The sequence below is a fragment of the Cyprinodon tularosa genome, unplaced genomic scaffold (assembly GCF_016077235.1).
Source record: "Cyprinodon tularosa strain WSP-4 unplaced genomic scaffold, ASM1607723v1 ctg243, whole genome shotgun sequence".
In the NCBI taxonomy this organism is placed as follows: Eukaryota; Metazoa; Chordata; class Actinopteri; order Cyprinodontiformes; family Cyprinodontidae; genus Cyprinodon; species Cyprinodon tularosa.
This window is the reverse complement of record NW_024038903.1, coordinates 1-15354: the sequence shown is the minus strand read 5'-3', so window position 1 is coordinate 15354 and position 15354 is coordinate 1. Positions and strand designations below refer to the sequence as shown.

Here is a 15354-nt window from a genome sequence, read left to right as displayed (position 1 = left end):
AATTTCTAGGGCCAACCTGGCGTGGTCGACTCCTAGACAGGTACTGCACACCGGGTGGGTGTCTTTCCCTGAAATTTTATTCCCGCAGCCACAAAGACGGTAGTCTCCCCTGGCGTGGGGGTTTTGGACGGCCGCCATTTCCCGATGAGCTGGAGTGCTGGTAGGGAAAGGAACCGTAGCTAGCTGGCGTGCTAGCGTGGCGGGGTCGAGGAAGTAGCTGGTGTGCTAAATGCTCGTCCGACTCGAGCGTCCGTGGAGAGGAGCCGAGAGGGATTCCGCCGTGAAGAGAGACAAAAGGTTACCGGTCCGGTCTGGAGTGAGCGGACAGGGCAGAAGCCAGAGCACAGTGCTAGCGTCCGGCGACGGAAACTAGCAAGGTCTGTCTGTGGGCAGTTAAGCTAGCGAAGGCTCCGACGTGAGATAAGAACTCAGGTGAGAAGAGGTTTTGAATTGGAGTGCCGTGATCCGCACACGCTTTAGTAGTCGGAGCTACGGGGCGTGGCGTATGACGGGCACTTCCACCGGCCAATCAGGATTGGCAGATTGAGATAGATGCTTCTATCAGGGCTGCAGGAGGCTGCATCCCATAGCGAGACACCGAGTGAATATTATGAAAAAGAACATAAATACACATCATATGAATGAATAAATATATGAATGAATAAATATATATATATATATATATATATATATATATATATATATATGAATAAATATATATATGTAAATTTATATGTAAATATATATATATGCCAACCAATCACGAGCGACTTTACTTGTTTAAAAAGAAGTGGTTCCGTTCAATACTCAGTAAGAAAATTAAAGCCTGGCGTGGCCACGTGTGGTTTTGCTGCCAATCACGAGCGATTTTACTTGTTTGAGAATAGTGGTTTCAGCCAATACTGAGTAGGTTATTCAAGCCAGACCTGGCCAGCCGCGCGGGTTTGCTGCATTCATATGCTAATTAGGGCCATTAGTACAGCTGATCGCTCTCCACATACGTCATGGTACGTTTCCGACAATTTGTGGCACGACAAACGCGGACAAGCACGGGTTGCAAATTGTCGGAAACTGACGAAAATCAGGCAGATCTGCGGGAGTTTACGGGGGTTTACGGGGACGAAAATCTCACTTTTCATGCAGTGAGCAGTTAGTTCATGAATGGCAGTTGCACTGGCTGCAGTGGGGGTAGATCCCACCCGATTGGATCTGTTAAGCAGATCCTGAAACATTTCTATAAACTCCTCCATCTGATCTGAACGTCTTTGCTGTTTAGCCAAAGAGTGGATAAAGTAATTTGCATTCAGCGCAAGTGCCCTAGGGTACTTCTGCTGGGTGAGACTGGCTAGATTATTCAATATGATTATTTATCTTGACTGAGAAATGTTCTCAGGTGTGCAGCAACACTGGTCGGTCCAGCCACCAGCAAAGATCCTCTCTGTGACAGGAAGCTCACTCAAACTAGAGAAACAGCAAAACCACAGGGATCGTAACAATAGGTTACTTAGGTACTTTCTTATTAAACTGGTTATCTTCTTAGACCTTTCATGTTTGTAAATTTTCTCAGGCCTCCTTTATAAAGTGTACAAATCCACAAAAGTGGGGCCTTAAAATTATGGATGTCAAAAATTCCTTCAAAAATTTTGTGGTCTATAAAAAAAAAAAAACTTGCCAAGAAAATGTGTGCTCCTTCATGCCAACACTGACTCCTCCATAAAGGGTATGCGCATTTTGGAGGGTGGGGGAAATGACAACACAGATGATGAGGTGTTGAAGTGAAGCCAGATTTATCAGAATTTCTCTTAGGCATTCTATCTCAGTCTGTGAGAAACTTAAATTGTATATCGACTTTATCCATTTCAAAACCAAGGTGTGCTTGCTTCCACCAGTGAGCCATTACTTAATATCGGTACCTGTCACATAAATAAAAAACATTTATAAACCAGCTACAACACCAAATCTAAGTACATGCTATACGGTTTTTCACCACCACATTCCTTTCCCTGGGTTACTTTCATGGAACCAATAGTGTCATGATGGGTTTTCTCTAGTTAAAGCCCAAGATGCAGAACACTCACAGAGGCACTGGTAAAAGTCCAAGGAGTTTTATTTTAAGACAAAGCACATGAAATTAACTGGAACAGTTCAGTCCGGGGAGCTGGTTCACTGGGGTCTGAGCAGGGAAAGGGAGATGGTTGGTTAACAGAGTTCATGAGGGGCTAAGCCTCTAGCTGTATGCTTAGCAAAGCTAACTAGGATCTGAGCTTCCAGCTCAGCTCAGAGAACAACTGGGGAAGACACGGGAAATCCACATGGGAACCTCTAGGGAAACTCCACATAGGGGTCGTCAGGTTTCAACCACGTAGGAATCTTTGGGTTGGCTCACCAGGGCAGCTTAGCAGGTTGGTTTTCCAAGAGCTTCAGGCTTAAGACTGGTTTCCTGTGATGCAGCTCTCCCAGAGCTGCAGACCAGAGACAGGTTGCCAGAGAGACAGCTCTTCCAGAGCTTCACGAGGAGACAGGAGGTTAAGCTCATCCAGAGCTTTCACGAAGAGACAGGAGGTTAAACTCATCCAGAGCTTTCACGAAGAGACAAGATTCCTGTGAGGCAGAGACAAGGAAGAGTTAGATTCTGATCTCACAATAGAGATAGCAAAGATTCTTCTGTAACAGAGGCTCAGGAAGCTAACCAACTAAGATCAACGCTGCGGCGTGGAATCAAGGTCAGGCAGGAGCTTATAAAGGAGAGGTCTTCTAATGAGAAGATTAGGAACAGGTGTGCAGGAAGGTTCCAGCTCCAGAAGACCCACAGCGCATCCTGCTGGAGACAGAGGGTAATCTCCAGATCCCCACAGTAACTCCAACCCTAAGGGAAAAACAAAGAGAGCAGAAGAGGATCCTCGGCGACCTCTGGTGGGCAAGCCTGAGGATCCCAACAAATTGTTTACTAATTCAGATGTACAGATAAGTTTCCACAGTTTCCACCTGTTGATTTTACCATTTGTCTCCCAGAAGAAGGTTGCATCTTCCAAATCATACAAGATAATATAAAACACAGGTTGGTCCTTTTTTCCTCAACTGTTCATATAAAAAAAAAACAACAACTTTGTGTTCAAAAAACTCAAAGTTACAGATGCACAGCGGAGATAACAGACATGCTAAGAAAGTGATTCTGTCTTCAAACAGCAGGGTAAAAAACTTTTAAATCTGAAATAAACTCATTTAGATCCTGATGTCATAAATAACAGTGGATGCTCTCTTAGCAGGATATCCTCTGGTTCTGTCTCTGATCAATAAGTAGTTCCATCATTCCCTAAACTACAGTCTGCTGGTCTCATTCAGGCCTGAGAGCTTCATCTCTCAGTGACCCTTAGCGTTTCTGCTGCTCTCTTCAACTGCAGCTCCATTTCATCTGCTCGCCTGGAGCCACTCCCATCATCACACCATCATCATTATCATTTTATGACAGAGCCACTTCCTGTCCTTCAGTTGGCCCCATCAAACTCAATGAGGATCCCTAGCAGAGCTGCAAATTAGGCATAGAATAAAAATGCTCAGCTCCTGCTACTGCTCAGTGAGGTGACAGGTAAGCAGCGCAGCATATGCTGACTTATCGCACCCATACACATAATCAAAGGCCGCCTTTGACCTCAGGCTCTGCCACAGATCCCATAGCCTGCAGCTGACTCCAGTGGGAATGGATGGAAGGACGTTATGATGTCTGAAATGGATTTCCCTGATGATGCAGAGCATAGAGAGTAGGCAATTGGATTTTATATAAATGGTAAAACCCACATTATTCTAACCCTAGAGCTTCCTAAAACACAGAGTCCGACACTGCTGGAGTGAAAGAAGCTGTTCCTTATTTCAGGATTGGCTTCTTTTTTTCATTTACTCTCAAAACCTAAAAAAATGTAATTAAAAATAACAAATAAAAATAATTGATCCCCAGTAATGCTCAAATAACTTTCCAAACTTCATTGTGATCCAGACAGAGAGCAACATGAGGCACAGTCATGACATACAGTTATCCACAATTTACTGTATGTCACAAGACTGAATTACCATGAATTTTCTACTGACTTAAATATATTATCTTTGTGATATTTTTACCTGTGGATCTATTTGAGTCTATCAAACCAACCCTGCAGCTAACCCGTAATGAAACCGGTCGATTCTGTTGACAGGAAACAGACCCAGTCATTGAACATCTGTCTTTCTCTTTTTTCTCTGGGGTTAGGTTTATTTTTTGAACTAATGGATAATAAATCAGTCCATAATGTTTTACACACTGTGCCTGCAATTGTATATCTGTCATTCTTGGTGTAAATATTGAATTACCATCCTGATCACATCAATTTACCTCTAATGTATGAATAAATCCTTAGAAAAGGTCTCGTAATGGACTCAGGATTAAGAGGCTACATTCCTTTATTCTGATTCGCTGCATATAAAACCATTTGCCTATAAGTTTTGAAGTGTCAGCCTACATGGTGATTAATTACCTAAGCCTACCACAGCAAAGAACCACAACAAGCTTTCTATTGCCATCCATCTTCTCTTGCTTATTCCGTCAGGGTCGAAGTAGGGCCGGTGTCTATCTCTGGCTGCCAAAGGCAGGTACACCCTGGACAGGTTGCCAGTCTCGCAGGGCAACACAGAGACATAGAACGAGGCACACACACACACTCACAAATAACCTAACAGTCATCTTTTTATTTGTGGGACCATGGGCAGAGTACCCTGAGAGTGCATCCCTGTGTATCCCGTGCATGCACAGAGAGAACATGCAAACTCCATGCAAAAAAATACCGAGCCAGAAATCGAACCCTGAACCTGCTTGCTGCCAAGCAATGCTACCCACGTTGCATCTCTGTTAATTAAAATAAAATCAAAAATACTTTACTAATCTTAAAAGGAAATTAAAGGTTTTTGTAACTCATCAACTATTTTTCTACAAATGTTTCTAATTGTCAATAGCTGTAGGCAGGAAGGATTTTCTGTTGCAGTCTGTCCTTCACAGATCTGGACAAACCTGTGACTGAATACACTCTCATGGTGTTTAACAGTCTTCTGGAGAGGATGTTTACTGTTGCCCATAATTTTCTTCATTTTATGAAGAATTATTATTTGCCAAATCCTCTCCACAGGTGTTAGAGGAGTTACCAAAACAGAGCTGGCCATCTTTATTTGCTCTAATGCTGTTACCCCAGCAGCTGATGACAGAAAAGATCACATCCTCCACAACAGACTGTTAGAAGATACAGTATGCAGCATCTTACTACACATTCTGCTTTGTCCTAACAGTTGTGTTTCCAGTCTAGTTTGTAGTTCCACTTAACATCAAGGTATTTATACTCCTCTACTACCTCCACTTCTTCTCCCATGATGTAATTCAGCTTATTCACATTTTTTCTCAAAAGTACAATAATCTTCCTTGTTTGTTCAGATTCATGATCTGATGATTGTTTGTACATCAATTCAATTCAGTTTTTTTATATAGCGCCAATTTACAACACACGTCATCTGAAGACACTTTACAGTTCACCAGATCATACAGTCAGATTGTTTTCTATCTGAGGAAAACCAGCTGATTCCAAACGAAACATTGAATCGAAGGCAATCCCTCACACTAAGCATGCTTGTAGTGACACTGGAGAGGAAAAACTCCCTTTTAACAGGAAGAAACCTCCAGCAGAACCAGGCTCAGTGTGAGCGGCCATCTGCCGAGGCCGACTGGGTTTCAAGGAGACAGAAGCAGAGATACAAAAAAACACACAGCCAGGCAGACTAGCTATGTGCCACTCACAGTCAGAGAAACAGGACTACACTGAAAAACAGTCAGATCTCAAACATCTACAGTATAAACAAAGGTGTTGATGGCAGCAGCACAGCTAATATTTCTCTCCAGGATGGTGTCACAGCCAAACAGGAACAGACGAGGTGAAGCCACTATAAGAAAAAACAGAGAGAGCAGAACGTTAGAGATTTAACTAACAGGTTCTGCAGAGCGGGAGAATAGAGATAGCTCAGGATATCCTGGGCCTCTCTAACTATAAGCTTTATCAAAAAGGAAAGTTTTAAGCCTACCCTTAAAAGTAGACAGGGTGTCTGCCTCACGGACTAAAACTGGTAGTTGGTTCCACAGGAGAGGAGCCTGATAACTAAAAGATCTGCCTCCCATTATTACTTTTAGAAATTCTAGGAACCACTAAACCTGCAGATTGAGAGCGAAGTGCTCTGTTAGGAGCATAAGGAATGATCAGATCTCTGATATAAGATAAAGCTTGGCCATTTAAGGCTTTATATGTGAAAAAGAGGATTTTGGATCAGCTGAAGGCTTTTAACTACAGTTTGTTGACTTCCTGATAGTAAAGAATTACTATAGTCCAGCCTTGAAGTAACAAACAACATCATGTAACAAAGTATTTTAGTAGCTCTCTGTATTCAGCTTTTTGTCCGTCCCGATAAAGCCAACAACTGCAGAGTCATCTCACTATTTCATCTGGGTAAGAAGGAATGTTGAGAGTATTGCCCCCTGTAGTCCTCCTCTGCTGCTGACTATTTGATTAGACAGCTGACTCTTCAGTCTCACCAACTGATTTTCTGTTTGGCAGGTGGTCTTTGATCCAGGCAATTGTTGATGCCTCTACCTGAGTCTCCTGGTGTTTCTGACTAAATACGTCAGGCTGAATTGTACTAAATGCAGAGGAGAAATGGTCCTCACAGTGCTGTCTGCCTTGTCTAAATTACAGTGAGTTTGTTGAAGCAGGTGCATGTTGGCATCTTCAACTCCCAATCCGATAAACAAACTGCAGGGGGATCCTTATAGCTGCTTCTTTGTTTGCTCAGGTTGACTACCAGTAATCTCTCTACTACCTTTGTGATGTGGGTTGTCAGGGCAACTATAAACATTGAGGACTGTTGGATGAGTTTTATGTGGAAGGTGAAAGATGAAACATTTGCAGTGCAAAAGAAAATTTTTAGGTCAAAGGAGGGTGTGGGTTCTGTTTGACTGTGTGTAAGAGATGATGGCTGCTGAGCTTTTTTTTAAACATGAACCAAGTGAAGAATATGTTATTTTCTTATACTTTGTCCAGACTTCCATCTGTCCAATCCTCATTTTACTTAAACTTACCTTTCTGCCCTTTTTCTGTGTTCTTCCTTGCTTTCTCTTATCTTGACCTCAAATTGCTTCTGTATATTCCTCAATGATTTGCTGCCTGTTGGGAGCTGGAGAAAATCCCATCTTTCTCCAGCAGAGTCCGCCGTGGATCCTCTGAGGGAGCCTCCTGCACAGCTGCAGCTCATCTAGATCATCAGAGGATCCACTACTTAAGCTGTCTTCAGACCTTGCCTCAATGCCGCAGTGTTGTTCCAGTTGGTCAGCGCTAAAGCCTAGATCTTTGTGTTATCTCTATGACTTTGAATCCAGGTTGGATTCTAATCACTTTCTCTGTGTTTCCAGGAAACTCGTGTCTCCTCTATGAAGGCTCAGGCAGAGCAACCTGCCGAGCCGACCCTCTGAGCCAAACCCTGAAGTTTCTCTGAGAACCTCCAAGCAGCTCTGGACTAGAGCTGGGAAACCAAGGCCAAGGTCTGTTCAAGCCAGACGTGAGACGCTGAAGCAGCAAACGGACTCTGCTGAAAGACTCTCCTCCAGAACCAACAGTGACTCCCCCAAACCTGAACCAGTGCTTTCTGTGTGCTTGTGCTAAATAAACTGTCAAACTTTCCATCCCTGTGTCCGTCAGAGGTGTTCTGCATAATTGGGTTACCTCCGAGTTCCAATCATGACAGAACACTGCGGCCAACAAGATTTCCCAGCGGAACCCCTCTGGAGGCTTCTGAAGGATGTACCGACTCGGATTCAGAATCTTGAGGCCTTCCTCCGTGGGAGCCACGAAGAATTGGCTAGAAGAATTGAGTGCGCCATTCGAGATATTCAGGACCGGCTTGTGGACATAATCATGGGTGAGCTCAACACTCGACTTAATAAGTCTCCGCAGGAGTTTTCCAGACAATCAGCTCCCAGAGCGGAGCCCGTTCAACTTCCGTTTCCGGAATCAGAGCCTGTCACGTCACTTCCGGAATTTCGCCCGTCTCTTCCAGAGAAATTTTCAGGTATCCCTAGCAAATGTAAGGGGTTTTTGTTTCAATGCCGACTTATTTTCCAGAACTCTCCAGGCAGCTTTTCCACTGATTACAGGAAGATAAATTTCATCCTTTCTCAGCTAACAGGTAGAGCCTTGGAGTGGGCTCAGGCTAGATTTCCCACTGATGACAGTCTTAATGGCTATTATTCAGACTTCATCTCCGAATTTACTCAGGTTTTCAACCAAGATTCTGACCAAACAATTGACTCTCGAGCTCTGTTAAATCTTAAACAGGGGAACTCCTCTGTAGCGGATTTTTCCATAGACTTCCGGGTTAAAGCTGCAGCCTCAGGCTGGAACGAATGTGCACTTAAGAGTGCATTTTTCAACGCTTTAAACGAGAACTTAAAAGATGAACTTGCCACACTCGAGACACCTGAGACCCTTGAGGAACTTATTAGGCTGTCAATTAGTTTGGATAACCGTCTTCGAACCAGATCTAAGTCTAAGATTAGGAGCCATGTTTTACCTGTTTCTGTTTCTACGGCTAAGAGAAGGGACACCCCTTCCTTTGTTTCTCCCGAAGAGGCATTCAGCACAGAGAGCCGTGCTCAGCCTGAATTTTTACCTGTGTCAAAAGCTCACTTTGCTCCACCAGCTTGTGAACCTGCTGAGGGGGAGCCTATGCAGTTTGGTCACACCAGGCTCACACCCGATGAGAGGAAGAGAAGGTTTAAAGAGAAACTTTGCTTCTATTGTGGTGAACCTGGACATTTTGTTTCTTCCTGTCCTGCGAAGAAAAGGCTTCGGGGGTCATCTAAAATTAAGAGGTGTCTGGTGAAGCACGATCCAAATAGAAAGTCTCCTCATCTTTTGTTACCTGCCACTCTGTTTTGTTCTGATCAGACTCATACTCTGTCGGCCTTTATAGACTCAGGTTGTAAGAGGAACCTTATCGACCCAAATCTGGTTCAGCAGCTGAACATTGAGACCATCCCTCTGAGGAAGCCTTTTAAGGTCTCAGCCATAGATGGAAGGAGTCTACACCAAGTTACCCACAAGACTCAGCCTCTGCAACTTCAAGTTTCTGGTAGTCACCAAGAGACCATAACCTTTTTGGTTTACCCTTCAGCCTGTTCTCCTTTGGTTCTGGGATATGAGTGGTTGGAGCGACACAACCCTCATATAGATTGGGCTCGTAGACACGTTGAATCCTGGTCTCCCTCCTGCCATGCCTCCAGTCAGTCAACCAGTTCCCGCTCCGCAGAACCATCTGGAGTCCCTCTTCGGCCGATCCGAGCATCCAGGGGCCCTCGGTGGGCGCCTCAGGACACCTCGGAGGCTGCACCGGAGTCGTCGTGGGCGGCTCTCTCCATGTTGCAGCCAGAGCTGCAGTCGGTGGCCCTCTCTGAGTCTGCTCCGGTGCCGCAGTGGGCGGCCCCGCCCTGCACCTTTTTCTGAGCTGCAACCAGGTGTCTCCCGGTTAAATATCTGAGACTTTCTTTGTTGACGTCCACCTTTTGTGGATTGTTTTTTGTTCTGGGACTCAGTTTGTTTTTTCCTTTTTATTTCCCTCCGTCCACCCTGGGTGGGTTGGTTTTTTGTTATGGACTCAGCTTCTTGCCTGCCTAGTTTGGTGCCCCCTGCGCCCACCCTTGGTGGGATGTTTTTTGTTGCTTCCTTGTCTCCCTAGGTCTTGTCTGTAGCGTCTGGAAATCCCATCTTTCTCCAGCAGAGTCCGCCGTGGATCCTCTGAGGGAGCCTCCTGCACAGCTGCAGCTCATCTAGATCATCAGAGGATCCACTACTTAAGCTGTCTTCAGACCTTGCCTCAATGCCGCAGTGTTGTTCCAGTTGGTCAGCGCTAAAGCCTAGATCTTTGTGTTATCTCTATGACTTTGAATCCAGGTTGGATTCTAATCACTTTCTCTGTGTTTCCAGGAAACTCGTGTCTCCTCTGTGAAGGCTCAGGCAGAGCTAACCTGCCGAGCCGACCCTCTAAGCCAAACCCTGAAGTTTCTCTGAGAACCTCCAAGCAGCTCTGGACTAGAGCTGGGAAACCAAGGCCAAGGTCTGTTCAAGCCAGACGTGAGACGCTGAAGCAGCAAACGGACTCTGCTGAAAGACTCTCCTCCAGAACCAACAGTGACTCCCCCAGACCTGAACCAGTGCTTTCTGTCTGCTTGTGCAAATAAACTGTCAAACTTTCCATCCCTGTGTCCGTCAGAGGTGTTCTGCATAATTGGGTTACCTCCGAGTTCCAATCATGACACTGCCTCCTTTCCTGACTAAGGAAGATTCCATTCAAGATAAAAATACAACAAACAATATAAAAGAATGTATACAGTACAAAAAAGAATTTAAAAAAAGATAATGTCCTGGAATATGTTTCCTTTAGATATGAAAATATTTGCACAGTAGAGAGGTAAGGGAAGACTACATAGTAGTTGACTTGGGCTATTAGACTTGCACTGCAGAATTATACTGCCCATATAAATAAGTGAAAATTAAACAGACTACACAGTAGTTGACTTGGATTATTGCACTTTTACTTTTTTGCTTGTTTAGCAGTTCCTCCAGATCACTAGCAATCCTGGACCTCTTACTGGGGAAATATTTTACTGTTCTGCTGGAGATAGTGTAATCATGTAGCCAGTAACATCCTCAGTTACTGCATTGATGTCCTCTCCATGTGGCTGTGCATCCCAGTCTATAGCCTCAAAACAACCTTGCAGGGCTTCTTCACAACTCTGTGATCATCTTCTTACAGTTCTTTATAATGCAGGTTGTTTCTTGTAAGGAACATTTGTACTTTAATAAGTACATATGTTCATCTTAGCTCCAAATTCAAATTAAGCTTCAGAATGGAGAAGGGAGGGGCTTTAGTGACCTAGAGAGCTGCAGGGTTGTTTGGTACCAAACTGGTTATTCTGAATCCCAAAAGCTGCTAAACTACTTGGGTTTCCTCTTTTTACAGCAAATGGTCTGAAAATATCAAGTGAGCAAGGTTGTTCAGAGGAAAACTATGTGTTGGTGTCAGAGATTTGAGACCGGGTTGACTTGTTTGCTCAGAATTTAGATGTTACATAGATTTAAATTGCATGAAAATATAGATCCAATATTGTATTGATTCAGACTGCTCCTGCTGCGGTTACTATTACGCTTTTGGGATACATTTTCTTAAATCTTCTAATTACCATGAGCAGTTTTTAAACACACAAAGCCCTAGAGTTTTGTTGTCGACTGTTTGCATCCATTTATGACCACAATGGATCAATCTTTTCATGGAGGATAAAACTCCATATCACACAGCCATGGTTATCTCAAATAGATTTCTTGAACTTGAGAATTATGATTTCATTGTGTTTTCATCTCCACTTTTACCCAAAGCTTTAAAAAATATATTTCTAATACCTTCTTGAATCTCTGTCATACAGAAAATAAAGTAGTTCTGATGAACAAACGGGATCTGAAACAGAACTCTCAGGTGTACGGACTAAAGCAGCTGGTGAGTGTAGATAGGTCCTAAACACACCAAATAATGGGTCTGATCAAGACATATCTCTATCTGGTCATCAAGCTCTCAATCTGGAGCTTTGGGACGTCACATTGACCACCTCACTGTCTGGTTCTTATCTTAAGGCGAGCCGATGGCACTATAATCAGCTTCCTCCTTAGATGCTGAACAGAACCTGTATGTCCAGTCACCAGTCAATTACAAAATCATTACCAAATTTAGAGAAATGACCTCAGAGGAAATATGTCCTGCTCTTAGTCACCGTTGTGCAGACATTCATTGGAGATGTAGTTTTTAGAAATCTCCACCACTCTCTGTGGCTCATTAAAACTGGGAAATGTACTCCCTAAGAAAGCCTAGGTCCTTCGGCATTCACAGCAAGATGCTTCAAATCTTCTATACCTCTGTTGTAGAGAGTGCCTCTTCTGCCATCATTTGCTGGGCTAACATCTGATGCTTTTGCTCAAATGAATTAAAATAAGCTCAACAAGCTAATAAAGAAGGCTGGCTCACTTCTGGGAAATCCTAGAGATGATTGTTCAGAACATTGAAGGTTGTTTAGTAACCCCCAGTACCCTGCAGTGAGGTAGTCACTGTGGAAGTTGTCAAACAGACAGCATTCAGAGTTCCCTTTGTTTGAAGAAACAGTTATAGGTTCTGACCCAAACAGCTGTCCAGCTTTTCTAATCACTATTTCAAACAGAGCACGGAATCCTGTTTTTATGCACTGGAAAAAGATCCTAATAATGTCAGTTATTTTGGCTCAGTATGTCATTTTGCAGTGAATAAAGGTGGTATGTATGTGATCCAGTACCGTTTGTCCTTTGGAAGCATAATTCCCCTCTTAATAAAAAGGCAGAGAGGCAATGAACGTCCTTCTCCTGCTGCTGCTGTTTACGATCAGTATCCCCGCACCAGCTATATTGGAGGAGCACGATATTTTCTGAAAAAAAAAAAAAAATACACGTTTCTTAGTTTCTCTATGCTGATCTTTGCTTTTTCAGATCATTAGTTAAATAACATTAGTTAAATAACTGTTTAGGCTGAAGTTTTGCTCCATGTCAGGTGTCCGTGGAGTCTGGGTAATACCATAGGAAACAGCAACAAATAAGAATGTTTTCATGTTTACACTATAAACCATCTCTGGACTCATTTTTAACTTTACTGCAACAGTTATTTTCACTTCTTTTAACTCCACAGAAAAAATAAAATCCCTGAGAGGTTGGAAGTTGATTCCAGTAGGCGTACATCCGTTGATATCGCCAACATTGTGCAGAACACCAGAGGAGCTCCAGTGGAAGGATCCAAGACCAGCCACCCTGAAGACTTCTCAGAGGGGTTTTTGGATGACCCCGAGGTTCCACCTCTCATATGAGAGGTTTTAAATAAGGAGATTACACAACTCCTATACAGAGCTAGTGAAAACATGCAAAGGCTCATCCTCACTGGATGTTTAAGCTCTGCTTAAAAGCTTTTAAACTCAACATTGACCTACAGTATAGCAAGTACACATCTGTAAACTAACACGAACCTAAAAGGGTCCTGACAGCAAGGTCTGATCTTTCATATAGTTTTTGAAATTTTACATATTTTTTCTAAAAAAAGAAAAGTAAAGATATGAAGTCAAAACATGGTTTTAAAAACTCATCAACAGTCTTGCTTAATGTTAACAGCTAAATGTAATTCTATATTTTCCTGAATGTTAATCCAATGTTTTACATGAATGTAAGCTCAAGTACTGCTTTGTTTGATTTACTGTGAATAAATCTGTTATAATCCTGACGTGTAGATCAGTGCAAGCTCACCCCTGATTTTTTAACCAATACCTTGAGCCCAAATTAAGTGGTGGGCTTTAAGTAGAATAGCTGTTAGATTAATTATTAGCCTAGCTCATAGATTAATTATTAATCAGACTTAGTTTAGCTGACTGATGATTGCGCTCAGCAGTTATTTTAACTTTGCGAAGAGAAAGTCTCTCTCACTCGAAGACTGATGAAAAAGAATAAACCTTAAGTTTAATTCTGCTGCTGATCGACCAAAGTTAGATTTTGTAAAGGAATATGTTTCTCTGATCATAGGTTGATTAAGAACTGTAAATCCTGATGTCATTCTCTTCCCTAATGTTAGTTTCTTTTACTAGTAAACTCAATGACCTGAGTTTTGCCTTTTTGTTGGCTGCTGTTGTAGATTGCTGTGTTGTGATGCTCCCTACTGACCACCTCAGATTCAGATTCATCGCCAGACTTTGATGAGAACCTTCTTTGTGCCCAGAGGACATGGATTTAAAATTATTCTTGAAGTTGCTCTTCTCTCCTTGAATCTCCCTGATGTCTCCAGGGTCTTCACTTTCCTCTGAGTTGTCACCTTAAAAAGCTCCAAGGTCACGCCTATCCTTCCTCACCCTCCTCCTCTTTGGGCCTGGAGGAATCTTTCTGCCGTCCTGACAGTTTCACTCTTTTATTATCTAGGCTATATTTAGACATTGCTGTATGCACCACACGGTTGTTCCGGATGTTTCTGCCTTTATTGCAAGTCGCTTGTACAACGAAAATATTCTCAACAAATGCAGGGTGTCTATTTTTTCTCTTAAGATTTATAAAAACACATCTTCATGTTTTACTCTAACCCAGATCCCAGTAGTTAACTGATAGCACAAACAGATCAGCACTTTTTTGACAGTAGATTTCTACTCAACCTTATTATTTATTGATAAGGAATCTCATCCTCTGACATGTAGCTAGCTATGCAATAAATTACTGTCTGTCCCAAGTTGACTGAAACAAACAAAACTGTGTGTTTTCACATTATTAAAATGGAATGTTTACTTTAAGTTCATATAAATGTGCTACTAATCCGCTTTACCAGCCATATCGAATGAGAATAAACAAAACTAGAAAATTTCTAAAGAAATTTTGAGGGGGGCCACCTACTGCCGGTCTGGGTAACTGGGCCAATACGGCCCTGGCAAGTGACGTCGGGGCTCCCCAGACCAACTGCTTACGCCTTTGAGGGCTGCTGAGGGAAGGAAAACGGGCTAGGTCATGGGCAAAGAGAGCTGTGTGCCACTTGTGCTGAAATCTGGGAAATAGACGTGCACAGCGTATGATGCACAAGGGTAATATGGTTTGTCCATATTGAACCGCAGTGGGTAAAGCGCAGTTGGCGGGCTCCGCCCGCCTGCTAGGAGCCCTTGCAGCGATGAAAAAAATCACCAATGGCGGGCTTCGCCCGCCTTTTAAGAGCCATTGCAGTGATGAAATCACCAATGGCGGGCTCCGCCCGCATGCTCAGAGCCATTGCAGTGATGAAATTACAAATGGCTATGAGCAATATGCCAGAATGTATGAGTGTGTATAAGGAAGAGGCTTTTATTCTGTAGAGTCCCTGTAGTCTTATTTTGAAAGTCTATCATGGATGTGCATCAAAAGATGGGTCATGCCCAGCAGTGATATAGAATCCATTTCCAAATGTTAAATCACTGGTTTTCCATGTTATTAGGTGAATAGCTGCTGTATTACAGAGTAAATGGGAGACTTTTATTGTGAAATTTGCTCTGGGGTGTGTTTTGAAAAGGTCACTAGAGTCTAATAAAAACAACCTGGAAGAGTTTGGGTCATAATGTTGAGCCATTTGCATCAATTATTGCATTAGTATAATCTAGAGGCTTTTATTTTGTAGGGTCCCTGGATTCTTATTTTGAAAGTCCAACAGAGTTGTGTTTAGAGAAAATTTAAAAACCCG

General features: G+C 42.9%; 1 protein-coding gene across 2 annotated transcripts in view; it reads left to right on the top strand.

The window, feature by feature from the left end:
* Nucleotides 1-13764, top strand: part of lrrc6 (leucine rich repeat containing 6) — a 54101-nt gene extending 40337 nt beyond the window's left edge. The window contains exon 12 of one of the 2 annotated variants that reach the window (XM_038287670.1): nt 12814-13764. In XM_038287670.1, coding sequence (XP_038143598.1) covers nt 12814-12988 — 175 coding nt within the window. In that variant the 3' untranslated portion in view covers nt 12989-13764. The remainder of the gene's footprint in view (nt 1-12813) is intronic. The other variant, XM_038287671.1, reaches the window with a different exon arrangement.
* The last annotated feature ends 1590 nt before the right edge of the window (nt 13765-15354 follow it).